Consider the following 26,743-nt stretch of genomic DNA (forward strand, 5'->3'; position numbering starts at 1 on the left):
GACCATTTCTAATCGTGTTCTTGTGTATGGCTTTCTTCTTACTTTGCTTATGGAACTTATAGCCAGACATGTGCAGCGGAGCAGAATATATATATATATTTTTATCAACACAGCTTAAAAGAAACGGCAACAAGTTCCATTTAACTGTGTTACCATACTGTGCATGTACCGAAGATGCACTTCAAGGCTAGACTGTCCGCTGTAGCTTTCTGTGAATGCGCAACTCAACACATTGATTGATATTCAGCTTATTGATACTTCTGCTCAGTTTCTATATTCTCAGTTCTTGCTGAATAAAAAGGGTAGGTTTAGGTGCTAAGTCTAAGTCAAGTACAATTTTAATTATAAAGTGCACTTTCTGATTTTTCTGCACAAGCTCTTTGCAATAAAGACGCCTGATGACCACCCTCTCAGCATTGCGAGTATTAAATGTATTTAGTATGTCGGTTACAGTGCAAATATTCAACCAACTCTAAATATTTACCTCCTAATAATCACATTTAAAGTACTTTGTGATATATATGTGTGTGTGATGTGCAATCTGCACTATGCATTTCTCTGCCATTTTCAAAGCCTGAACAAGTTTCAGAGTTTGCCGATCTGCTCTGCACCATTCCACTATTGGTGTGCCTGTGTGTTGAGTGGCTGCAAACAGCAGCAGCGCTGGATTTTCTGTCCTGGAGGGGGGGGGGGGGGGGGTCAAAGGTCACAATGCACGTCCACCTTTTCGCCTGGCGCGCGTAGACTGGGGGGGGGGGAGAGCGGCGGGTCAGCCAATGGGAGCCGGGCTGGAGGCGGCTGATTGACAGGTGGGCGGGACGGCGCCTGCAGCGCCGCTGGAAGTGGGACTGGGAAAAGGCTGGCGGCGCAAAGTTGCGCTTCACACTGCTCGACAGGCAGCCAAAGTTCAGCGTGGGGAAGCGGTCCGCGGAGCGGCGACGGCGGCCCGCCACAACTCATCAGAACGGCCGAGAGGAAGAAGCCCGCGGGGGGGGGGGGGGGGGGGGGGGGAAGAAAAAAATAAAACTCGACTGTCATTGCCTTTTGGTCACTTTTGCGAGTGTTGCTGAAGATTGCACAAGTAGCCCCAGAAACTGCAGCTTGGCTTTTAATGAGTAACCTAAGGTGAGCAACAGGACCCATGTGGACAAAATAATATAGTCCGAATACGTGCCTTGATATACAAAAAGTCAAGTAAACCGTAATCCTTGACATTTCAATGTAATGCAAAGAGAATGAAGTTAAGCCAAACAAGTATAATTGCTGCTAAACTTGGAGGCCTCCATTAAGTCATACCTGCAAACAACATGTTGCATGGACATTTCGTCCATTCGGTTCTGCGTGTAATTAAGAATTGAAATGCAGTCATTAATTACCCGATCCCGTTTTAATCATCAAAGCAACAGTCAACCTTTCGGTTTCAACCTGTGAATGGAAACACGGTGCCTGTTTTGCTTCTAACGCCTCTTTATTTCTGCTTCCACCAGACACACTTGCCAGTTGCGGGCATGACAGCGGCAACACTTTGGAGATTGCATCTGAACTAAGAGAGGGGACTTTGGGGCTGACAACTGGCTGGATTATGGCCCCCTCGCTGCGTAAACAGTTCCCTTCCAGGTATAAAAACACAGCAGAGAGCCCTTGGCACGGCGCACCCCTCGGCACAGTAATGCCAAGCCGTCTGCAAGAGTTCTGATCTGCCTTGGATTGCTTTCAAAATCTCAGACTTATACACACAAAAAAACCCCCACTTCGATTGAACCACTTGCCACTGATTTTAATAGGGGTCTGGATGCTCCTGAATCTATCGACGTTTACGTTTTCCTATTTAATATTGCCGTATTTAGTTTAATTGAAAAGGGGGGGGGAGGTGTGTGTTTCACCACCCCCTCCAAAATAAACCTATTAATTGCGACATATATGCCGGTTTTCACACGTGGTGTTAAAACCACAACCGTTTCTTTTCTTGGTGGAATGAACCAATGGCGGCCACGCTGTAAGAAAACGAAATGAAGGAAAAATCCAAAAATGCCGCCCGGACTAGACGGGAGAAGGAAAATAGTGAATTTTATGAACTGGCGAAATTATTGCCACTGCCATCTGCAATAACCTCCCAGCTGGACAAAGCCTCCATCATTAGACTGACCACCAGCTACTTAAAAATGAGGGTGGTTTTCCCTGAAGGTAGGTAACACTATTCGATGTTTCAAAATCGCATTTACCGGTCGTGGGGAAAAAAAAAGATACTGTTGTTATGAAGGAATGAAGGTCACAGTTAGACTCTGCACAGAACACATTCAGGTGTGGCGGGTGAATAAACACTTTTTTAAAAATGCAATTCACCGATTAGGGCATTCGTAATGTGCACAGTGACCCTGCGTATACAATGTGCAAAGTGTCCTCTGGGCAATAGTGGGCTTTCAAAGTTCTGAAATTGGTCGCCCACTAAAATTGTGAGTGGTGGGTGTTTATTCGTGTGATCAAATCCAAATTGGGAGGGAAAGAACTGCTAAATAACGTAATATCACCATGGCCGTTGCAATAAGGAACATGTTTGTCTGGCAAGTACATCATTTCCTTTGAGGTCACGTTCAATTTTATTTGAAAATAGGCCTTTCTGTTTTAGATGCTTCATGCATTGGTCCAAATAGTGTTCTTCGACTTGGAACAATTACGTAAATAAAACAGCCATTCGATTTCAATTGGAATTACTCGTATTTAGTCCCACATTTTCCCAACATGACAGTTTTAATGTGTTTTTTTATTTAAAGAGTGTATATGGAAACCCTTGTAAACACTATGTGGAAACCCTTGTAAACAGGTTCTCAGTGCCTATTGAGTGTGACTATGTTAATGAAAGTTATAGACATACAACAATTGCTTCTACTTAGATTCAGTCAAGATTGAACAGCGAAAGAGAACAGGTTGCTATTAAAGACAGGTTAACAGTTTATGTTCAGACAGCAATGTAATTTATTCACTGGCAAGAATAAGAAATATGGACTGGACAGATTAAGGCCATCTAAAAGGCATTACCTGTGTGTGGCACAATACTGTGAAGAAAACGATTAGCCTAATGTGTAACAACATATTTACTATGACGGAGAGATGCTGCTGGACATGTATGAAGCCACCGAAAACAGCAACGGGTCCGTAGTTCTTCTTGTGGTCAAGCCCTATTGCAAGGCATTCTTTATACCGCAGACTGGTCACGGAAATGTGAGGGTGAAGCCGCACGAGTATTGTGTTTAAAAGTCACATTTCCGCGGTATGATTTATGGGCTGAAGCTCGACGTTGTGCCTCAGCCCTTTCTGGTCTGCACACCGTTACTGTTTACTTCGTTTTGTCGGCGCAGTTCACAATTGGGATAATCCTGTAAATCGCAAGCTTTCAAAGCGTTGACATTGAGTGCTTACTCAATTAAAATGTGAGGATGCCGCTTTCTCTAGGTATGTCCTAAAGAGGGGGGGGGGGGGGGGTGGATTATGCTCACCAGCCTACATTTACTTTGATTGCAGTTGTTTATTTTTTTTGGCATCTAATTCGGCGCTATCTAATCATTCGCTTTACTTTCATCCTCAATATTCGGCGTTTCTAAACCAAAATGTTCACCATCCCCCACCCGCCCCCTTCTGTGCGGTGGTTTACCAGTCCCGACCGGCTACTTTGCTGCGTGCTTTATGGAGAGACTTGTCAATTATGTTTTTGCATATCTGACGAGGTGTTTGATCAAAGCAAACATATGGCGCTGCTTGTAAAGTGATGAGTGATCTACAGGGTATCAGAGTGAGTGTGGGGGGAGTGGGTCCACTCATCATCTCCTCCCTTGGAAAAGAAGTGTTTCCAAACCCGGGGGGAAGCCCGGGGAGAGGGTCCACTGCACAAATGGTGCACACACACTGCACACAAATCCATGTCCTCCAAACTTTTTTTTCGCCACATTAGCTCAAATCAAATAACAAGAATAATTTGTCAGTCGACACCTCAAATTCTAATCGGCCCAAACAATGAGAAACGGGGCTGTGTAACTTGTGTTATAAAATGGCCCCTTCCAAAGTAAATCTGTCCCCATCCCCTCGTTTTAATTATGCTCTTGCCAAATCCGATTTAAGAAATAATTTCGTGTTAACATTCTTCTGAAAGCAAGAATTGCTGTTCTGACCAGGCGAGATACCAACAAAATGTAAAACAAATACACTGAGAAGTGCCAGGGACTAAACCTCCAAACTGATATTGGAAAACACCGAGCTAGTGCCATTATTATCCATACAATTCATCAAAACATTGGGAGTATATATTGCTGACGCCTGATCAATAAATAATTCCGGGTGAAGATATTTCCTTGCGTTATTTCAATAGAAGTCACCGCACTTCAGTGGACCCCTGTGCATTCGTTCCCAGTTAACCCCAGGTGAATAACTCTTGACATGGCGAAAGCGTCAGGAAACGCAATAGTTTTCGCCGCTGAAACTCTTAACCTGGAACGCCGCAGAGGGGAGGTTGGAGACGGGCCCGGCAGTTAGGCTGTCACCGTGTTAGAGATGTTTCGATTTTCCATGCACTGTTGCAGGCTTTTTCAGCAAAATACACAAGTTAGCAGAAAACAAAAGACGGAAGACTATACAATCCCGCCATCCCACGTCCCAAAGCAATCGAGCTCTGGCCAGCAGTTGCCTGAAGTACAACATCAGGCGGAGACTTTAATCGGGTTGCCGTCTCGACACTCAGCACTCCGGCTTGTTTGTGGACACTTCCATTCTGAGGGTTGCTGTCAGTACTTGCGCTCACTTAACATATGAGCGAGGGAGAGAGGGAAGGAATATGTGTATTTAAATTTCAAAGTGCTTCAAATGCACTTTTGAGGTCTTTGCAATCTTTATTAACTGTTTCCCGGACACAAATTCAGTTCTAGAACCTAACTAGGAAAATGCAGGGTTGTGAAAGGTTAAGACATGAATTGTTAGCAAACAACCCTCATGATTTAAACCAAGATCAAGCCACAACAGAGAGGATGAGAACGTAACAAGACATTGAACACATAAATAAGGCTTTATTCGTTGGCCTAAGTTCAATACGCAGTGTTTAGAGTGGCACTGACGGGTCTCTGTTCAATGTAGGTTCACCGAGCGCTTTGAATTCAGAATGTACATTTGAACTGGGTTAGTGCCCAGTGGGACAGTTTGGGCTAAAGCAGGGAATTCCGTGGGAGCGGATGATGTTCAGGACTAATTTTCGATTTCAACCCAATTCGCACAGTTTACAAGGCGGCGCGGGAAACGTTGCTGAAGGCGAATGACGATCTATACATCAAAATAGCTGCTTACAGTGTCAATTACAGCCCAACAGAGCAGAGAGACTCCCCCGTCCGCACAAACACAGCAGACAATTGCCAGCGGCAATCCCGCCTCATAAAACGGTACAAGAAGGTTGCAATGATTTTGAAATGGCCATATCCAATCGAGACGGATAACGCTGCCATTCTCATCGCTATGAGCTGGGAGTTCTTGCATCGCTGTGTGTGTGTGTGTGTGTGTATGTGCAGACACTCCAACAACACTTGTGGCTGCACTTTGCAGCCAGGCTGTTTATTCCAGCCGAAGAAACTAGTCACAGCTTCCGTGGGCCGCATTGTTCCCTCGTTTGCAGCGGTTAACAAAGTGCACAATACTTTCCTCCTGTCTAACTGCCAATGGGACGTTCTGAACTCTCAGGAATGGCAACCCGCACTTGAGCAACTAGTCACAAATAAGAGGGCATTAGGGGAGAGAGGGGCAATCTTTGCTGGGGATGGGGGTAACTCGAACTACCCCGCCCCCCCCCCCCCCACCACCAAGTCAAATGTTGCCCGTGTCATTCGCTGCGAATGAGGAAGTCTCCCGCGTCCAGTCTCTGCATTTTATTTAACACTTGGTTCAGTGAAAGGGTCAACGACTGTTTTAAGACACCAGAGAGCATTATGTTTATCAATGCACCAGTTAATTGACGTTTACTACAGATTGTGGGGCCCTGGGATGCCATCATGATTTATAAAGAATATTAACATTGGAGGGCCTACCACTCATTTATAAACACAAATTTCGTTGCTTTGTAAATTGCACTGGCCATTTTTTAAGGTTCCTTTTTGGTAACTTTTATTTTCTCACTGGTTAACAATTGCTATCCTGGAATTGTGTGCATGTGGAGGGAGGAGCTGGGTTAATGCTCTCTCACCCTGTGTTTTTCTAAAAGACCCTGTGTGTTTTGGAGTAAATAACGTGTTGTCATGGCTGTGAGTTACGTCCCGTGCTCCATGCTACTGATGGCTGGCTCCAAGTTGGTGTTGGGCTTACCTCGGCCATGGGGTTCATGTCTGTAAAGTGTGGGTGGGTGGGCTGAGGAACATAGTTCACCGGCACCTATTGGGTGCTGCACCTTGACCTCCTCTCCCCCCCCCCCCCCCCCCCCCCCCCACCCGGCTGACAAATCAGGTGCTCACTATTCACCTTTATCTGAAAGAAGCCACGATAGCTAAAAATGTCTTCAGTGCGCTGATGCGGTGTGGTCCTCAGCACGTTTTCTAAAACTGTTATTTGTGCACATGGGCGAAGTCACTGAAATTGACTTCGGTATGGTTCACGGGAGCGCTCTGCGGCTCTGATTTGTTGCGCTCTTTTGATCTGTCCCCAGGTACGGGGCAGGTTGCGATCAGAGAGGATCTTTAACATTTGCTGATCTCAGTCGGGGCTATTCCTGAGCTCAAACTGTGTCGCCTGCATTGTTCTTCCTTTGCTGTTTTCTCGCATGGGAAGCAGGCAAGGAAAAAGTGTCATCCAAGATGCACTCACTTGATCAGCTTCTCATATAAAATACTTGTCTGCCTCCTCAAATAAGGCTGGCAATAGTGCTGCACCGCAAGAATATCCGTCTCGGAATAATATGTAATGAAAGCCCTCCAGAATCAAAATGGGCTTGAAGAAATGACAAGGTCCGGATCCGTTAATCAGGTTAGATTCTTAACGGCGGCGCCTGGACTGTGGCGGCCCATCAAGTGGCGGACAACAGTCACGATCAATTGCATTTTCCTTTTAAATGAAACCCCAACAATCTAGGGACGAGGATTTGATATGAAGGGCAAGGGAAAGAGGGGGATTGCTTTAGGAAATATGATCTTACAGGTCTCTCATGTCCAATGTTAATCACTACCAGACTCACGTGAAAGAGAATGTAATGCATACACGCATGCACACTTTTCAAATTAATTACATAGATACTTAGAAAACCTTAGAAGCCTTTTATTAACAGCCCAATTCCAAATTCTGAAAATGAACCACGGAAAGTGTAATTGAATTGAATCTAATTCTCGAGAATTAGAATGCATGTTCTGTACACATTATTTAGGGTCCTGGATGGTTACCGAATTCTTAGATATGCTTTAAATTATACTATATATGTAGTATATTATACCATACATATACATATATATATATATACACACACACACACGTATATATTAACAATGTGGAGTTGGAGATTCATTCTGGGAGACTTGGATCGATTGCTTTCTCCCTTTTTTTGGATAGCAGAAAGCCCAGCTGGAGAACGAACTGAGCCGAGGGTTGATTAGAAACCATCGCTTTACTCGCCAAGAACTGCCTTAAATGGCTCCTTTGGGATTTGGTCAATTTTACTGGATCTACTTCGCTTCATTTGGTTACTAATTGGTTTCTTGTTTTATAAATCGAAATCTCATTTTCAGGAAATTACAAAACACAAGCGTCCAGTCCATTGAGGTAATCCGGGTCAGGGGGCATTTACATGGAAATAGTCCCATCATTGCCTCAATCACACCGTCGACTTCTTTCTCAGAAAGTTTATTTTCACTGTCTCCGTGCCACACTCTCCGTCCCTCGTGTGTGTTTGTGTATGTATTAGAGTTAGTGTGTGTGGCTAGTGTGTTTAGTGCGTGTGTTAATGTGTGTGTTAGTGTGTGCTAGTGTGTATATGTTAGTGCGTGTGTTAGTGTGTGTGCTCCTGTGTGTGTCTGTGTGTGTTAGTGTGTGGTAGTGTGTATATGTTAGTGTGTGTGCTACTGTGTGTGTCTGTGTGTGTTAGTGTGTGGTAGTGTGTATGTGTATGCTATTATGTGTATGTTAGTGTGTGTGTTCGTGTGTGCTAATGTGTGTGTTAGTGCGTGTGTTAGTGTGTGTTAATGTGTGTGTTAGTGTGTGGTAGTGTGTATATGTTAGTGCGTGTGTTAGTTTGTGTGCTACTGTGTGTGTCTGTGTGTGTTAGTGTGTGGTAGTGTGTATGTGTATTAGGGTGTATGTTAGTGTGTGCATAATAGTGTGCGTAATGTGTGTGTTAGTGTGTGTGTATTAGTGTGTGCTAGTGTGCGTAAGTTAACATGCTTGTGTTAGTGGGTATGTATTAGTGTGTATATGTTGATATGTGTTAATGTGTGTCTGTATATTTGTGTCTGTGTGTATGTTATTGTGTATGTTAATCTGTGTTAGTATTAGGGTGTGTTTATGTGTGTATGTTTGTGCGTTAGTGTTAATGTTGGTGTGTGTGTACTTTTGTGTGTCTGTACTTGTGTGTGTGTATTTATGTGTGTGTTTATGTGTGTGTTTGTGTATGTGTATGTGCATGTGTGTGTGTATTTATGTGTGTGTGTTTCTGTGTGTGTGTATTTATGTGTGTGTGTGTACTTGTGTGTGTTTATGTGTGTGTGTATGTATGTGTGTGTGCGTGTGTATGTGTGTTTGTGTGTGTGTATGTGTGTTAATGTGTGTGTGTGTGTATTTGTGTGTGTATTTGTGTGTGTGTGTTTATGTGTGTGCGTGTATTTGTGTGTGTATTAGTATTTGTGTGTGTGTATGGGTGTTTGTGTGTGTATTTGTGTGTGTGTATTTGTGTTTGTGTGTGTGTATGGATGTTTGTGTGTGTGCGTTTATGAGTGTGTGTGTGTGTGTACGTGTGTGTGCTGAGCCTTCCCTTGAAATCGGAGCCAATTTAGCCACCAGTTCCCTCCAGCTTAATGTCACTTTCACCCACACAATAACTTGAAAACATTTCTTTTTTATTGAATCAAGTCTTTTAGCACGGAAAGGCTAATTTGAAGGAGGCCGAGGAATCCTTCCAAAAGAGATTATATGTCTCTGCATGGCTGATAGCCTCTTCTTGCTGGGAAAATCCTTCGCCTCCCGAAAGCTGCAGCTATATATTTCAAGGCACAAAAGCAGCTTGTTTCATCTCAGGCCTCTTCAGTTTACAAGAGTATCTTCATTCACCACCTAACCCCAACCCCCCGCACCAACCAAACCGTGTTTCCATTCGAACGCTTTACAAAAAAAAAAGCCAGCTCTCTCAGCTCTGACGGTGGTGCCGCTGTCTCGGCGGTAGGTCAAGTGCAAAAATCACATTTTTAGTCCCCAGTCTCAAGACTAATTCCTCCAGCGATTTCAATGGATTTCGTTCTGTTTAGGAAATGATTTACATTGGATTACTTGTTCAGAACAATCCTTCGAGCCGCGTTTCAATGTCTTTGGACAAGAGAACTTATTACACGGCGTTTGCGTTGAAATGTCAAAAGAGGAAGGAACGCGAGGCTATGAAGTGGAGCAGGCGAGCTTCTTGTCTCAGTCAATCCCTCTGCCAATACACCGGGGGAAAAAAGTGAGATACACGTTTTAAAGATGATCTGGAGTTTGACTCACCGTCTCCCCATCCTGAATAACCCTGGACAGTGATGGGAAGATATTCCCTTTATATTTCTGGTGTACACTTAAGGACATTTACACACTATATTAAACGAAAGGGGATTTCACGCTCATGATTGTGCTTGAGGACTTTGTTTTGAAAATAGATTATGTGCGCATGGAAGACACGATGGGCCACCCACCTCAAGGGTCAGCAATATATAAAGCCCGCCCGCAGTTTGGTTCCATATTGGGACGGGGTGCTTTACCTTTGAGAAGCTGGTGTACTTTCCCAGGTATGGGGGCATGTATTTGAAAATTGCATTGTTGTTTGGGACGCACATGCCCTTAAATGCTGCTGCTTTGGACAAGCACCCCCCCCCCCCCCCCCCCCCCCCCCACCCACTCCGGAGCACTGGCCAGCGGGAAGGTCTCACAGACCTTGGCTTTCTCACACTCGAGGGTAAATTGTTTCCGGGGTCTGACCTCCGGCACCTAATCCCCGACCTCATCGCAAAGAACCAGGGCGGGAGCGGCTCAAATCAGAACAGATTTTGGTGAGCCCTGGGAACCAAATGATGCGGGTGGGAAGGGGCCGATCGGTGGCCTGTTGCCTGGCAGAGGAATGAGGGTGTGTTGTGTGGACGCGGCTCTGACAGGCAACCTGGGTGTGGGGTTAGCGGTACTTGCTGCAACCTGTGGCTGGAATAAACGGGCAGTAGGTTCGGAAGTCATGGACTTGACAAACAAGAGGCTTTGAGGCAGCGGACTGGAGACTATCTTCAATATGGTTTACACGAGAAAGGGTGAGATGAGGAAGGGGTATTTGTGAGAGCCGGGAAACCCACCCAGAAATTGCTCCAACTCTTTGTTGCTGATGAGTATTGGTCAGATTTCAGTGGAAGGGAGCTAACAATAGCACAGCGTCGCCGAATAACCTCTGGAACAGTCAGGTGCTGAAGGACTAGCTTCCAATCTGCGGCACATAAAGGGAGCTCAGTGAGCCTGGCCACGGGTCCAGTCCTTTCTATTCATACTCGGCAACAGTGACAAGGGGGCGTTGTATCAGTGAGCATGTATCTAACCTGATGGTGCAACACACACACATCATTCAGAGCCACACTTCAATTCACAAAAATGAAAACGTGTCCCCCGGAATAAATGGGGCAATGATGGTTCCAGGAGGGTCTTGTGGCGGCGCGGGTAACGGCTTAAGTCCCACTGCCAGGGTTTGATGGCCGTGGAAGGTCCTGGGGTCCTAGACGAGGCCAAAAGCAGGTTGAATATTTCCAGTTCGCCAAGAGCAGGGGAGTTTGGTTGTTGGCCGTCCTGTGAGCCGCTGCAGGGTCTGGCCAGGCACCGTCACACTGATCCACAATGATGGAGCAGCGCCCTGGCCGACACCGCCTCCTTCCAGCACGGGGCCTGAAGGAGGTGGACCTGGTCACAGAATGGGAACGTCCACCGTTTGATTGCAGTTGGCCACCCATTCACTGTACACCAGATCAGACCTTTCCACTCCACCTGCTTTTTGTTCAACAGGTTGGATTTGACTGTGTGGATTTATGTGACAATGAATCCAGGGCAGTTAGCAGATGTCCCACTTCGTTGTTCAGAAGCTTGCAGCTCGGCCCAGATCACAGGGCCGCGACGTTAATAAAGCGGAGTGTAGGGCACACCAGTTCCCCGGCATTACACCTTTTACACGGGGCCCTGGTGTGGCTCTTGGAGACCCCCCCCCCCCCCCCCCCCCCGAGGAGGGGCGGATAACAGATTCCAAATGAAATCTTTATTTTTTCTCACCCTGGAGACGCTCTGGTCTATTTTAATGCGGGGCCAGAAAGTCCGAACAGGGAGTGTGTGTAAAAAAAAAGTCTCCACCTGTCTATAGACCCCCAGCCACCACCATTCCTACCTGGGGCGAGTCCAGCTTTTCTCGCCAGCCTTTTGTGAGCGCCTGATTTCATCAGTTAAGGGGCAGAGGGGTCTGTAAAAGTGACCCCCCCCCCCCTCCTATCTCCCCAGTACTGGACGGCACCATAGTGTGTACAAGACTGTTGTTCACACAGCACAGAGAAACAACGGCTGCACAGCCGAGAATAGTGCGCGCTGATGAGAAATGCCAAGCTTTGTGAGGACATTTGTTGTTAGACGATGGTGGCTCTGCCTTCGTGAGGCCTGCTCCTTGTGGAGGGGAAGACTGTGTCCTCCGGCGTGCCTCCCCGATCAGGCAGCTTCACATCCGACCCCATAACCCACACCAAACATGAGTGAAATATAAAATGTCAATACAAACACAGCAAATATTTATTCAAATATCACTGAGCTCTAGACATACATTTACGATGTCCACTAATCCCCATTTTATATAGTTATGTTAAATATTAAATACACTCATCGTTTTACCTTGTATTGCTTTGAACACTAACACCATATCACACCGAATTGTTCCAGGTAACACTTTGGTCTAGTTCTAGATTTATTTAAACATTAATTCCGCCCCCCCCCCCCCCCCTATTCATTCCCTTCAAGCTGACTGATTATTGCGGAATCGACATTAATACATTCCAGCTCAGACCCCGCCCAACCCTCCACCCGAAAAAAGTCTCCTAATGACCTGAAATAAAATGGAAATATATATATGTATATATAGAGAGATAAATCCTGCTCCTGGTCTGTTTGGGGGTTATACTTTAGCAAGTGTGTTATGCTGGGTTTTCGCCTCTTGCTGCCCCGCTGTTGTAAACTCGATGATACTGTTTGTTGGGGGTCACAGTGCTTGTGCAGTTTCTGACTGTTTTATTTTGGGTGCATATTCCAGGATTAGGAGAAGCCTGGGGCCAAACCAGTCGTACTGGTCACACGGATGTCAGCCGAGAATTGGGATCTCACCTTTTACAGGTAAATCGACGGGAACACGAATTGCCCATTGCACCTTTGTCAATTGCCGGAATTATTGCCGGGATCTTCAGGAACCCGTTTTGTGTGCAAGTTCTTGGCACGAAAAAAAACCCCAAATATCGCTGGGATAAAGGCGGAAGGCGGGGGAACCCTTATACACTTCTCACTTACACCTACAACCTTAGCAGCAGCCACATCTCAATATTAGGCAAAGGCCTCGAGTTAGCGACAGTATTGTATTTGCAATGATACAGACCCCAGCGCCCTGCCCTGGGACCATCAGTGACAATTTTTGTCAATTTCATGTTTGAAAGGGGGGGATGCCCGCACCGGGCGGTGGGACCCCTCTCGAGGTCACTTTCCATTATCTTCAGAAACATTAGCTCACTTAAGATTATTTTTTAAAATCTCATGAGGAAAACACTATACCGCGATTACCCTGTATTAGTATTTGGAATATTCCTCATGTAAATGTAAATTTCAGATCGCCGATTAAAGTTATGTTTCCGTGTGGGGCACCGATAGAAGAATAAGGCTTCTTCCAAATAAACACCGATTTCCATTTCGCAGTTGAACCCGTAACAACCTTTAAAATAATCCAAATGAATTATTTGTCAATTTATTTTCTGTTCGGGTTCCCACTTGTCAAATTATTGGATGGATCCGACGCGCGTTCAGCCTGTGATGCATGTTTGTTGTTGTTTCTGCTCACTCAGACCTTGGATGGTTTTATCTTCGTGGTGATACAATTACAGCCACGTCCACAGATGTTAGAAGGGCGGGTGTGGGTCCTTGGGACATGAACCGGTGGAGCAGATCACCCACACAATCTAATAAATTGCCCTCACCACTTGTAGCCCAGTGGCGTCTAGAATGATATTAACCGGGTGGAAATTGACAACATTTTGATACAGTAACAGATGAAAACAAAAACAAAGCACGAACCTGTATTAGATGTCCTCTATTTCACATAATTTAAAATGTATAACGTTATGCATAATGTTAAAATGTATAACGTTATGTATTCATCCTGTGACTAGAAAAAGTACAATTTGTTTTATTTACACTGTGAACAAGGGAAGTACAAGATGGACTTGCTGACTGCTCCCCTCCCCCCTTTTCTGATTTGAGGTTAAAAAAAAATCTGGCGTCAATTTCACAGAAGCTTCCTAAACATTTCCCTTTCAAAGTCGGCCAGCGTTCAGGTTCACGGCTCGGCAAAGCACTTTTCTTAGTAATTAATTGCAGCGTGGGGTTGCGGCGTTTCCCCCGGGAACCTCCCGCCGCTGTCTCGGTGAATGAAGAAAGCTCGAAATACTCCTGGTCCGCATCAAACCCATTGTCAAATTATTGGATGGATCCGACGCGCGTTCAGCCTGTGATGCATGTTTGTTGTTGCTTCTGCTCACTCAGACCTTGGATGGTTTTATCTTCGTGGTGGCCCCGGATGGGAAGATTATGTACATCTCTGAAACGGCATCGGTGCATTTGGGATTATCACAGGTAGGACACGGAGTATCTCCCGCTCCTCTATGTATGTAGGTATGGAATTGATAAAGTATGCAGCCATTTGCATTTGATTACTCAACAAGGTCTACAAACTCGCACAAATTAAGTAGGCCTTTTTAAAAAACATTTGCGTTTAGGCATTTAATATGTATGTCCGTACATGATGAAGACCGAAATTGACTGATAGCTTTGATCGCTGGCTCCTTATCCATCCTGGAGTCATGATTAATCACTCAGATGAAACATAGCCATTGTGTTTCTGTTGTGTGCTCACATTATTCACAAATCATTTCCAAAGATTCTATGCTGCTTGAATTTGATTCCGGGGGGACTGACCGCGATCGGTGTTATGTGCAGCGGGTTCAAATATGCCCCCTCTTGATGTTTCTTCTGCTTTTATTCACTATCAGGACTAAAAGTTTCTTAAATAAAAATGAAATGACAGACAAGCCTAACGAAAAGCGCCTTAAAATATACCCAGGACCAAAACGCCATTATGAAGTGAACAGAGTCCCCTGTAACATTTTGCTTGGCTTTATTCCTGTTTTTTTGAGTGTGTGGATGGAGGAGGGGGATGGATGGGGGAGGGGGCAAGTCATAGGTAACATTAGGACTCCAAATTGTGCGTGAAGTAATGCACATTAATCTACAACAGAGCAACCACTGTTCAGTGATTCTGTGATCAAGCTGTGTTTTCTAAAATTGTTATGTGTTTAAAGGCTGCTTCAGAAATGTTGACTTTAATCTTAAAGCGCAATACATTATTTTGGTAAGTAGTAAAAACACAGTATACTGTTTCAATGCAATTAAACACCTACTTGTTTTCAAAAATGAATTCCAGTTGAAGTTTTTTAAGATTCAGTGTTATTTAATTAGTGTAAGCAATGCATTCATTGCTAAACAAATGAAATTCCTGCATGATAGAATACATAGAAGATGCAAACAAAATATTTCTAGATCATAAAATAAACGGTCAGTTATTTTACACTTTAGTGTTCACTTAATATTAATCGTATCGCAATGATGTGACTGGAGCAGTAACACATTAACATGACTCCTATTATTTTTCGGTTCCATGAAACCAAAATAAATGGTTAACATCAAATTAAAGTACCTAACTGTAGACTAGGAAAAATAAGTACTTTTTTCTGGTCTGCAATTATAATTCTTATTTACATTTAGAGTCTTACTTAAAAAAAACTATTACAAGTTTAAGGAGCTGGAGCTATTATGCAGTCATCACCTCATCAATTGTGAAGATAATATTGCTGAAAATGATTAACAAGGCAACAATGTGTGTTAATGTGGCTAGTGTATGATAAATTGTTTGTGAATACCAGGGACTCATGTCATAATGCTTGGCGTCTGGAATGAGAAATATCTGTCTTTAATATGTTGATCATACAACATGCGCTCCAATGAACACTTGCAATTTTTGCCTGCATTGTAACAAATATATGAAATATGCAAATTTATGAAACTGCTAGGAGAATGTAATAGTGTACAAACAGAACCAGATTTTCCTTTGTTTAATTTTTTAACTTAAATTTTTGAAGTTCTCTGCTGGTTCTTTCTTCACTTTTTGGTTTCTAAAAACTTGGCAAAACAGTGTTGAATAAAATGCAGATCTTTATCTTTCAAAGGCCCCCAACTAATTAATATTCATGCCATGCAAACAGTCATAAAAATATAAAACAAGCACACCTGAAATGACTTCTTTAAACATATTCAAAGTTGGCAGATGCAGTATAGAAGTAAATGGTTCCCCTTTTTGCTCGATTTTTCAAACTGATGGTGTGCGAACAAATGTATGTGTGATGCATCTATTCCATTTCAGAGTTGTTTTCAAGGGAAGTTTAAAAGTGTTCATGTTAACAGGTAGAGCTGACTGGGAACAGTATTTATGAGTACATCCACCCAGCTGACCATGATGAAATGACTGCGGTTCTAACAGCTCATCAGCCCTACCACTCTCACTTTGTTCAAGGTACACTGAATCTATTCTTATCAGTTTTCACTTGTACTTATATTTTTCATTTTGTCGGGGTGTTTATTTCCTCCTGTCACCCACCCACTCTTCCTGCCCAACACCCATCATCCTGCTATGTCAATACCAATGTAAACCCTTGTGTGTTTCAACAGAATATGAAATTGAACGGTCCTTTTTCGTGAGGATGAAATGTGTCTTGGCAAAGAGGAACGCAGGTTTAACCTGTGGTGGTTACAAGGTGAGTCCTGCTCATTTGAGACTTGATCACATTAGGACTGCCTATTTTCCTTTGCCTGTTTTAATTGCAAGCAATTAAAAAAAACAGGCACAGTGAATGAGTGTATATGGGAAAATTAATTTACATTATGCCTCAGGGAAAGATTATTTTGTCTAGACTGTGTCCATTACTTTAATATGGAGTATATTTTTAAAATGTTTGTTTGATCCCAAAAGACTAATGTAATTATAAGTTACGGTTATGTATAATGGGATGTAGATCTTAGCAAACAAGGATAGTGATGTGTTTGGCTTTTCTTCATTTGGTCAAGTCATTTCTGCAATTGTGCTTGGGATGTGGGCAATGCTGGGAGACAAGCATTTATCACCCATTACTAGTTTCTCCAGGCCATTGAGTGAACCAAAGTATGGTCATACTCGAGCCATGTGTAGACCAGACCAAATGGGATGAACGGGTACCCTCCCTTGAACGAACTGGGATTTTATTGACAGTGCTTTCATATTTTTTTTCTACTGCTACAACATTTATCAAACAATTTATCATGGTGGGATTTGAATTCACAATCTCCAGGTTGCTAGTTGATAGCTGCGATCCTACCATACCCCATGCATTCAGTCACTTCAAGTTATACATTGGAGGATTTCACATAAATTGATATTTTCCACACTGTCAAATCCAAAAAAGAAATTTATAGCAGAGTAATCTGGTGCACTGTATCTAAAGGAGCTCACAACAAAGATGATTGTGGATTAGTCAGCAGCCTCGCTAATAAAATGTAGTTTCAGAGCAGTGAAAGCATATGCTGTCTTGCTTCTTGTTGTACATGTGAATCTCAGTGGAGTCCAAACCTCTAATCCACTAAGCAATATTTTTGGTCGTTTTGTCAAATCGTAGTCAAATTGACAGGTATTGGTGTCTCACTGGGAACAAAAATGACACAATGTTTATTTTCTTGATGAAAGTATACCTCATGTCACTGGACTGCTTACACGTTAGAAATCACCGAGAAGCTTAAAGAGTAACTGTCCTGATTGGAAGAAGATGGTATAGGTTGATCATAGAACCACTACAGTGCAGAAGGATGCCATTCAGCCCATTCAGCCTGCACTGACCCTTTGAAAGAGCACCCTAACTAGGCTCCCGCCCTATCCCTGCAACCCCATAATCCCACCTAACCTGCACATTCCTGGACACTCAGGGACAATTTAGCATGGCCAATGCACCTAACCTGCACATCTTTAGACAGAGGGAGGAAACCGGAGCACCCGGAAGAAACCCACTCAGACATGGGAAGAACGTGCAAACTTCACACAGTCATCCAAGGCTGGAATTGAACCCATGTCCCTGGAGCGGTGAGGCAGCAGTGCTAACCACTGTGTCACCACTTTGATAGAAAGATCAAAGGAATTGGAAGAGCAGTTAATATGCCAGGAAATTCCTTTCTGCCATATAAATCCACTGGTTTGACTATCTGAGGATGCTGGAATCCTAGAATCCTAAACTTAACTAGTCCATGAAATTGGAAGGGCAGTCAACAATAAACATGCTTCAAACAGCCTGAGTTGGCTATTGTGAAGTACTTGCAACCAAGGATGCAAACATCCTTAAACTTTCCCACAAAGTAGCTCACAGACTAAAGTAATTAGTTTATCAAATGGTCAACCAAGAATTCAAGAGTGGGTGACTTGTATTTTACAATTGTGTTAGCAAATCACACTGTAAAAATGCCACACATCTGTCTCTTACAGGTTATCCACTGCAGTGGCTACCTAAAGATTCGCCAGTACAGCCTCGACATGTCTCCTTTTGATGGTTGTTACCAGAATGTTGGATTAGTGGCAGTTGGTCATTCGCTGCCCCCAAGTGCTGTGACAGAAATCAAGCTGCACAGCAATATGTTTATGTTTCGAGCTAGCCTTGACATGAAACTTATATTTCTTGACTCCAGGTGAGAGCATGGTATTGTCAAGTCATCTTTTGGTTTAGATCAGTGTTGGGCTAGTGAGTGGGCCGCATGTGTGTCCCTCCTTCATCTCAGTGGGCGACAAGATTCAAATTGGGCTTCTTCACTAACCATGGCCCTTGACTAAGGCTGAATACATTTAATGCAGGCCAAATATTTCATAACAAGTTATAGGAAATGCTTAATCATTAATATATTAATAGAACTGTCATCAGCTACAAGTGGTAAAAACGGAAGACATTTACGCCTGATTGGATGCAGAGGGAGTGCACGGCTCTCACAGTCACTGCTGCTCATAATCAGTGCGCATGTCAGTTAATTTGCCCTTGCATTACATGCATATCATGTCAGTCACAATGGTAGAAAAAAAGTTATGTGGCTGGAAACCAGTGGAATGTGGCAACTCTGATTGTGGGCAATAGTGAACAAAATGTCTCATGGGCTGCACTCAGAACCCTGATGGGCCACATGTGGCTCTCGGGCTGCAGTTTCCCACCACTGGTTTAGGTGAAAGTCAACAATGAATTTTCATTCACTTTTATGGACTGCAACTGCAAAGTTGCTTGAATCAGTTCTGTGGCTGTGCAAAATGCACAGTGCTCCATTAGTTATGTAGAAGCTCCCAAACATGGTCAAGTAGCTGCAGTAACAATTTAAAAATCAGCATATCTCTTGAACATTAGTACATGGTGTCACATATGCCTCTGATTTCAGGCCAGTGTTAGTGCAGGTCACCAGAAAATAGTTAGCAATGTCCAGCAGCTTTAACCTCCATTCTCAAGAAAATATCCTTCTTGGCACCAGATGATATTTATACTGGAGTGACCATTTTACTACAGGCCTCTCGGTATTAGGAATTAGAAACAAGTTTGTGTCATATGTTCATGTCTTCTGCCTAGTAGGCCAGCAGTGCATCCAATCATTAAAAGTCATATTGCAAAAGACACAACTCAAATAGATTAATTCAAGTTGAAGAATACTTTATCTTCATTTATCTTCCATTGTTGTTGGAGTTAATTTTGCAGTCAAATAAAATATTCAAGGCGATAAGTGTTTAACAATTAAAAAAATTCTCTCCTGGGATGTGAGCATTTGTTGCCCATGCCTAATTGCCCTTGAGAAGGTGATGGTGAGCCACCTTCTTGAACCATTGTAGCCCATCTTGATGGAACATGCTTATTTATATCTGCTTTTGCATGTTTTCTGTTTTCCTCCTGCAGGGTAGCTGAACTGACAGGGTACGAACCTCAGGATTTAATAGAAAAAACTCTTTATCATCATGTCCATGGGTGCGATACATTTCACTTACGCTGTGCCCATCATTTGTGTAAGTACTTTTCCATTTGTGAGAGGATTAATTCATTACTGATTAATATGTGAGCACAAGGACTGCCTTGTTTGGCCATAGCTGTGAAACTTCAATTCACTTCTTTTTCTTTGAGCATAGGAATTGAGTACCTGAGGTTAGAGCAATTCAGCATATTGCAAAAGCAAAAATATGTTCCCCTAATGTGCTGGCAATGATGAGTGCCAAAATTGGTCAGTCTTTTGGAAGCTAAAAGAAAATGAGCCTCAGGGCAGAATAAACAAATTGGGCCTGAATTGTCTGGCCAAGATGCCAAAGTACTTTGCTACATGAATCAAAATGCGATCTTGATCGTTCAAGAGTAAAGCCTGGAAGACTTATAAATCAAATACAGGCCACGTTTGCAATCTTCAGCACTACATTTTAGCACTAGAACAGGAGGTGCATTGTGTTCCAAAATTGTAAGCTACTTATTTTTACGAAGAGTGAATTGAGAATATAGAGCAATTATCAGGATGAAATATTGATTAACTTTCTGTTCTGTACACAGTGCTTGTCAAAGGGCAGGTAACGACAAAATATTACCGCTTTCTTGCAAAGCATGGAGGTTGGGTGTGGGTTCAGAGCTACGCAACAATAGTCCACAATAGCAGGTCCTCCCGGCCCCATTGCATCGTTAGTGTCAACTATGTTCTCACGTGAGTAACCTTTTATCTATTCATTATTTTTTAAGCACAGGTGCCCTGGCAATAATGCAGGCGCTGCATCACCAGAACAAAATGTACTTTATAAAGGGCCTAAATTGGACAATGCTACAGGATCTTGGCAGGATGATTGTGCAAAGTTAAACTACATTCTCTAAGCAATTAAAAAAATGATAGAATATATGTTGGAAAAAAGAGACATACTGGTTAAGTTTTTCATCTTGTATTCACAAGGGCAGATTCACAAAATATTAATTATAAAGAGAACAACAATTTATACCGTATGAGAAGAGAGAGCTAACAAGTTGGCATGTGGACTCTGATAAATAGAGGCATTGTCATGGAGAATGCACCAGGGAACAGTTGATTGCCCATCTTTGTTGAAGTTTGGCTCTGATTGGTCAAAGCATTACCACGGGGAATGATCCAGGGAATGGCTGTCCCCCAAGCTTTTATTTATTTGAAAAAGGTGCAAATGTGTGGACATGTACCTTTTGTCTGCAAACGATAGAGCCTTATTTATGCATATATGTAGCTTCTAACACATCAATGTGGGCCACACTGCGAGTTGATCTGATAATCTTAAAACGGTTGTCAGTGTAATCTTTAGCACAATCGGGATTGTTCAGCAAGTACTGTCTAATTGTGGAGTCACATCTAATGTTGGACATTATGGAAGGAATCGTCCCAAATTACATTGTTGGATCAGGCAAGAAAAGCTGTGTGAAACTCACTGGCTTCACAAACATCTTTTCTCGCCTGATTAAACTGCACTCTGCGCACTTTCAAAATGCTGGTGAGGATTACATAGCTAGCTGGAGGGGCGGGGCTTAAAGAAACCGGCAACTGCAGGAATCCGGGATTGGAAGGTTGGAAGGGCGCCCCATCTTCAAACCTTAATTAAATGCCCCCCTCCACGGACACCAGCGACCCCCCACAGAAACCTCAAGCCCCTCCTCCCCGATGGATAAGGGGAACACTCCCCAATCCCTACCTGCAGAAATTGGCCACACATGATGCCAGTTCTCCTACCCGTGCCTGCCAGGGTGCCAGGGGGCACTTCCCAGGGATGTCCCTCAACCCACAGCAGCTATAGGCACCTCTGCGCTCCCGGCGTGGTCATCACGACTGGTTTTCATTTTTGAAAATCCATCAGTGATTTGCGCCATGCGATGACATGTTTCTGGGGGTTGGGATGTGGGGGGGAGGATATGTTGTGGACGGACGTTACGTGCTACAACTTTATGTTAATATAATAAAATGTTTGGAAATCAGATTCACACCCTTTCTGGGCATGAACCTGATCACGTCACTGGTGTGGGGCAAGGAAGATCTTAAACTGCGATCTTGCTGGCGCGAATCCTGTTTTTGGCAGCTCGCGAGATTTAGCGGCCATTACAAGATTTGTGCGCATGGCAAATGGGGCCATTAGATCGCAGCCTATGTTTTGAATTTTTAAAGTTTGGGCTGGTTGGGTGTGTCCAGTACCTTCCCTGTTGCAAACAGCTGATGGGATGTGCTACTTGATATGAATGACATACGGCCTACGTACCTGGTATCGCACTGAAATTCATATACCATGTACTCTTTGAGTGATAGGCAGAATGTCTTTTTGGCTTGATGGCAGCATCCTGTTAGTGGCGAATACCACTTGTGTTGCATAGCAGCAGCATAAAATAGCTAGTCTCACCTGTTGCTCAAATTTTTGAGCCACCTTATCCTTACAGGGTAATCTGAGCTATACTGGTTACTTTTTGAGTGACATCCTTCAGACCATTCATGAGTCTGTGTGATCTACAGTGCAAAATGAACTGCTCAGAGTAACCATTTTCCAACAGGATGGCTTTGATACGCCCTATTTCAGCATCCAGCTTGCACGGTGAGCAAATCGCTTGGCCCATATTTATGAGGTTGAAAATAAGGCCAATCTTATAGTGCGTGGAATGTTAGAAATCCCATTGTGCATGTTGACCAGTGAAGGTGGGCTTGCAGAAGACAGTAGTAGAAAACTCTTTGCCACATTCCTCGACTAGTATATCAAAGAAAGGGAGCTTATTTGACTGCTCCGTTTCAAAGGCAAATTTGAGTGCCGGATGGAGCCCATTATGTGCGTACAAAACTCTAACATGCAGCTGCAGATTCAAAGATAGCAAATGTATCATCTATGTATCGGAAAATCCGATGAAGACACAGTTCTTGTGGAAAGCAACAAAGATGTTTGTAGCAGCTGGGATCCCACGGCAACATAATATATTTGAGCATACCTGGTTTGGCTAAAAATGAACTCAATTGCACGAGTTGCTGAGTTTATAAGTTTCATGAACAGAGATGCAGACAATGGTGGTGTGCCTAGGTCACCATGATATAGTGCTGCAGTGGAACTGTCGGTGGTTTCCTTGAGCACGACATTGGTGAATAGTCTAGTAATGTCGAACAAGCACATGGATATGGCATTGCTATTGATATGGGAGTCCTGTATGGTCTTCACAAAAGTGAAAGAATCCTTCACCTTCTATATATAAAACTCACCAGAACTGGTTGTAGCAACCTGCCATTTGGCTAAATCATGTTATGCAGAACCAGTCATAGGTGAGATTGGGTGGTGGCTGGTCCACATGCAATGCAAATGTCTGGAAGCATGTGAGTTCTCACAGACAATTCATGCATACATATCTATAAACCCAGCAAAGGGACTGGAATAGCCATCTCTAACAAGTTTGACTATGTCAACAAAATGCATCCTTTCATAATGGCATGCCCAAATTCACATTCATTGGATCTGCCACACAGAATAACTGGGCAGCCCTGCTTGAAAGAAAGTTACAAAAATGCTTATTGGACCCCTTGCATCCGGATATGTATGAGCTGCCCAAGACAAACCAAAATGATGTCTCTTTATGTCCTATCTTATCTATGACTGGTTGACTGGTTCTGCACGACATGTATTGGCCAAACAGTTGGGCAAGTGGCTACAACCAATTCTGAGCAAGCAAGTCCACCTTCACTGGTCAGTTTAAGTGTTGAGATTCCTACAGTTCCACACACTGTAAGATTGGCCTTATCAACAACATTGTAAATAGAGCCCAAGCCACCAAGCTTGATGCTGAAATAGGGTACATTAAAGCCATCCTGCCAGGTAATGGGAGACCATTATGTGCTATAATCACATAAAATCCCGAATAGGCCTCAGGCCTATTCAGTGCATTTCAAGCACTAAGTGCATTCCAATCGCGCAAGTGTGTGATTTCACTGTACTTATCTCTCTTTGATGTGGTCAATGTTTGCAAATACGTATTGGGGTTTCACCACTTAGGCCACTGAGTTGTGAAGGGAGATGAATGAATCAATGCTGCAGGCTGGTTTGTAGAAGCTGTCGATTACAGACCACTACTAGAAATGATGTCTTGCAGTTAATTGATCTGTGGGAACCAGGTGCAGGCTACAGCTGCTCTCCTGCCAGGTATGGACACATGGAGCTTCAAGGTAAGTGGTACAGCTGAAGTTCCTCTCATTGCCCCTGTCTGGACTGCTCTCTAGCTTCCTGGCAACGGTCTATTTTCTGAGAGGGGAGGGTCCCTTTAGGCAGGGGCTCCCTGTGCGGGTTTCCCCCGATTAAAAGGGTCCCTGTGGGGGCGGTGTCCCTTATTACAGGGGTCCTTGTGGGGGGTCCCCCTATTGTAAGGGTCTCTGTGGGGGGTCCCCCTATTACAGTGGTCCCTGGGGGAGGGGTCCCCCTGTAACAGGGATCCCTTTTGGGGGCATGGAGGGTTCTGGGACGATACATGGGCAGGCAGTGCATTGTTGGGGGGGTTTGGCCCTTGATGGGCTCGGCTGGTCTCTACCAATGTGGCTCTGGCGTGGTAGACCTCGCGGTGGGCCAAGGAGGCAACGGTTGTTGTCTTGCGAGGTTCACCATGCCAGGGCCACACTGGTAGAGATCGTATGTGATGTTCGGCCACGAGGACCGGCGTATCACAGAAGGTCGGAGCATAGGATGCCGGAACTGCTAAATGGGTGCAAATACGGCATTAAGACCCATTTGCATCTATTTACATGCTCCTGCTGCTGTGCGGCGTGGACCTTGTTCCTGCCGCCAGTGGGAATCGGAGCATCATGATTGGATCGGCACCGGTGCCGATCCCAATTTTGCCCCGACACCGGATTCTCCGTCCCATCGGAGGATGCAGTCCGGGTGGCATGGGACGGAGAATCCCGCCCAAGTCTGACATTAGATGTGATCTCATAATTAGACGGTCCTTGCTTTCTGATCTGATTTTACTAAGAATTACATGAACACCCAATTTAAGATTATCAGTGCATTATCAGCAGTGTTGTTCATACGAATGTATCGAAAGCTACATATATTCACTCACAGGGCCCTGGCCTCTGCAGGCAGAAGGAGCTTGCCCACGTTTTGCACCTTCTTCAACTAAACAAAAGCTTGGGGCACAACCATTCCTTGGATTATTCAACATGGCAATGCCTTGATCGATCAGAACTGACCTGCCTGGTTTCAATTTAAACAAAAGCTTGGCAGCCATCTGTTCCTGGTGCATTCTCCATGGCCATTTCTCTACCAGTCAGAGTGTACATGGCAATCACCAGCACTCTCTTTCATGCAGTATAAATTGTTCTCTTTACAATTGGAAATCTTGTTAATCTGTCCCGATGAGCGCAAGACAAAAATTTTGACAGCATGACTCTTTTTCAGCAGTACTCAATTTCTGTACTATCAAAACAACTGTTTAGAAATATCATTGTGATTTGGGAGGATCCAGCAAAGTTGTTAGTTATTGAACCATTATTTAGTCCACCTGAGGTAGCTTGAAATTTCTGCAGGTTAATTCTATTATTTTGAAATAATTAGCATTTTCCACCACGGCATCACTGTGTTTTATGATGACAAAAGTATGACACTATGTAATGCACAATGCATTCTTCTGTTGATAAAGCAATCTGAATTTAAATTGACTTGCCCTTTTAAGGCTACAAAGACTAATGCTTTAAATGAACAGTTCATCTGAGGCAGGCTTCTCTAAGGTACAATCCTGAGGAAAGTTAAATGGATGCTGTTTCCCTGTAGAACAGGCAGCCCCAGAAAATGACTGGCTTTCTTTTTAGCTATTTGTGAAGAGTTTTTGTGCATATGTACAAAGAGTAACACTTTGAATTGTGTTGAACCCAGAGCTTGTATACACATGGATGGATATGCAGCACAAATTGGATGAGGAGTTGTGAGATCTGGTTGTGTTCTGTTGTGTCTTTTGGGTTTATCAGTAGCAGCTCCCACAGGGAATATGCTCTGTCGTTGATGTGAATCACAATTATGATGCAATCACTGCAGTTGTGTTGAAAACGATAGGAAATCTTTACAAGTATCTTCACATTAATCATTTTGAAAAGGGGATCTCCGGAAATCGTGCAGCATGTCAAAGCAAGCGAATGCAAACTATTGATTGAGACATCAACTTCAACACAATCCAAACTCAACATCACCAAAGCATTACTTCCATGCTTAATCCCAGCTCTCCTATTCCTTTCAATGATGATGGTGCTTTACACCATATGCCCTGGCCTTGAAACACAATGAAAGAAAATATTGCAGGCTGATCTGATCCTGCAGAGTAAGTGTTGCAAAAGTAGCCTTAGCGCCTGTAAGCTATGTCATGGGTTTTCAAAGTGGGGCCCTTGACATTGATGCGTCTGAAACATGATTCCAAAAGTCTGAGAGGCCATCAGGTTTCTTTCAATTTCCAGAATTTTTCTGCACTTGTTTATATTTGTTGATTTGCCAGTATAGAGTGTTATTTGTGCTGTTAGATGTGAATGCCCTTTGGTTGGCTCACACTGTCGTTTGGAGGTCAATTACCGAAAGAGAATTTGCAAGTGATTGCCCGTGAAAAAGTTTGAAGGTCGGCACCCTTAAGAGCGTATTTGGCCACATGAGGTGAAGAGAGTGATTAATGCTGAATTTAAGTGCTTTTAAAGATCATTAGAAGTTGGTGGAATGGGCAGATAGGTGGCAGATGAAGTTCAATAGGGATAAATATGAGGCGATTCATTTTGGTAGGAAGAACATGGAAAGACAATATAAAATAAGGGGTACAATTCTAAAGGGGGTGCAAGAGCAAAGGGGCCTGGTCTATATATGCTTAAGTCACTAAAGGTGGCAGGACAGGGGAGAGAGCAGTTCATAAAGCATATAGTATTCTGGGCTTTATTAATGGAGGGATAAAGCATAAGGTTATGCTGAACTTATACAAGACATTAGTTAGACCTCAGTATTGTGTACAGCACTGGGCACTACACTACAGGAAGGATGTGAGTGCATTGGAGAAAGTTCAGAATAAGTTGTCAAGAATGGTTCCAGGGATGAGAAACTTGAGTTATAAGGATAGATTGGAGAGGTTGGGACTGTTCTCAGTAGAGAGAAGACGGCTAAGGGGGGATTTTA

General features: G+C 43.7%; 1 protein-coding gene across 2 annotated transcripts in view; it reads left to right on the plus strand.

Moving 5' to 3' along the window:
- The first annotated feature begins 1,008 nt into the window (after positions 1-1,008).
- Positions 1,009-26,743, plus strand: part of sim1a (SIM bHLH transcription factor 1a) — a 101,004-nt gene continuing 75,269 nt past the window's right edge. The window contains exons 1-9 of one of the 2 annotated variants that reach the window (XM_038799276.1): positions 1,009-1,125; positions 1,488-2,184; positions 12,500-12,579; positions 13,993-14,082; positions 15,967-16,075; positions 16,231-16,316; positions 18,065-18,264; positions 19,500-19,606; positions 20,136-20,283. In XM_038799276.1, the coding sequence (XP_038655204.1) occupies positions 2,010-2,184; positions 12,500-12,579; positions 13,993-14,082; positions 15,967-16,075; positions 16,231-16,316; positions 18,065-18,264; positions 19,500-19,606; positions 20,136-20,283 (995 nt within the window). In that variant the 5' untranslated portion in view covers positions 1,009-1,125; positions 1,488-2,009. Of the gene's footprint in view, positions 1,126-1,487; positions 2,185-12,499; positions 12,580-13,992; positions 14,083-15,966; positions 16,076-16,230; positions 16,317-18,064; positions 18,265-19,499; positions 19,607-20,135; positions 20,284-26,743 lie in introns of those variants that run through there. The other variant, XM_038799277.1, reaches the window with a different exon arrangement.

This window comes from Scyliorhinus canicula, chromosome 6 (genome assembly GCF_902713615.1).
Source record: "Scyliorhinus canicula chromosome 6, sScyCan1.1, whole genome shotgun sequence".
Taxonomy (NCBI): Eukaryota; Metazoa; Chordata; class Chondrichthyes; order Carcharhiniformes; family Scyliorhinidae; genus Scyliorhinus; species Scyliorhinus canicula.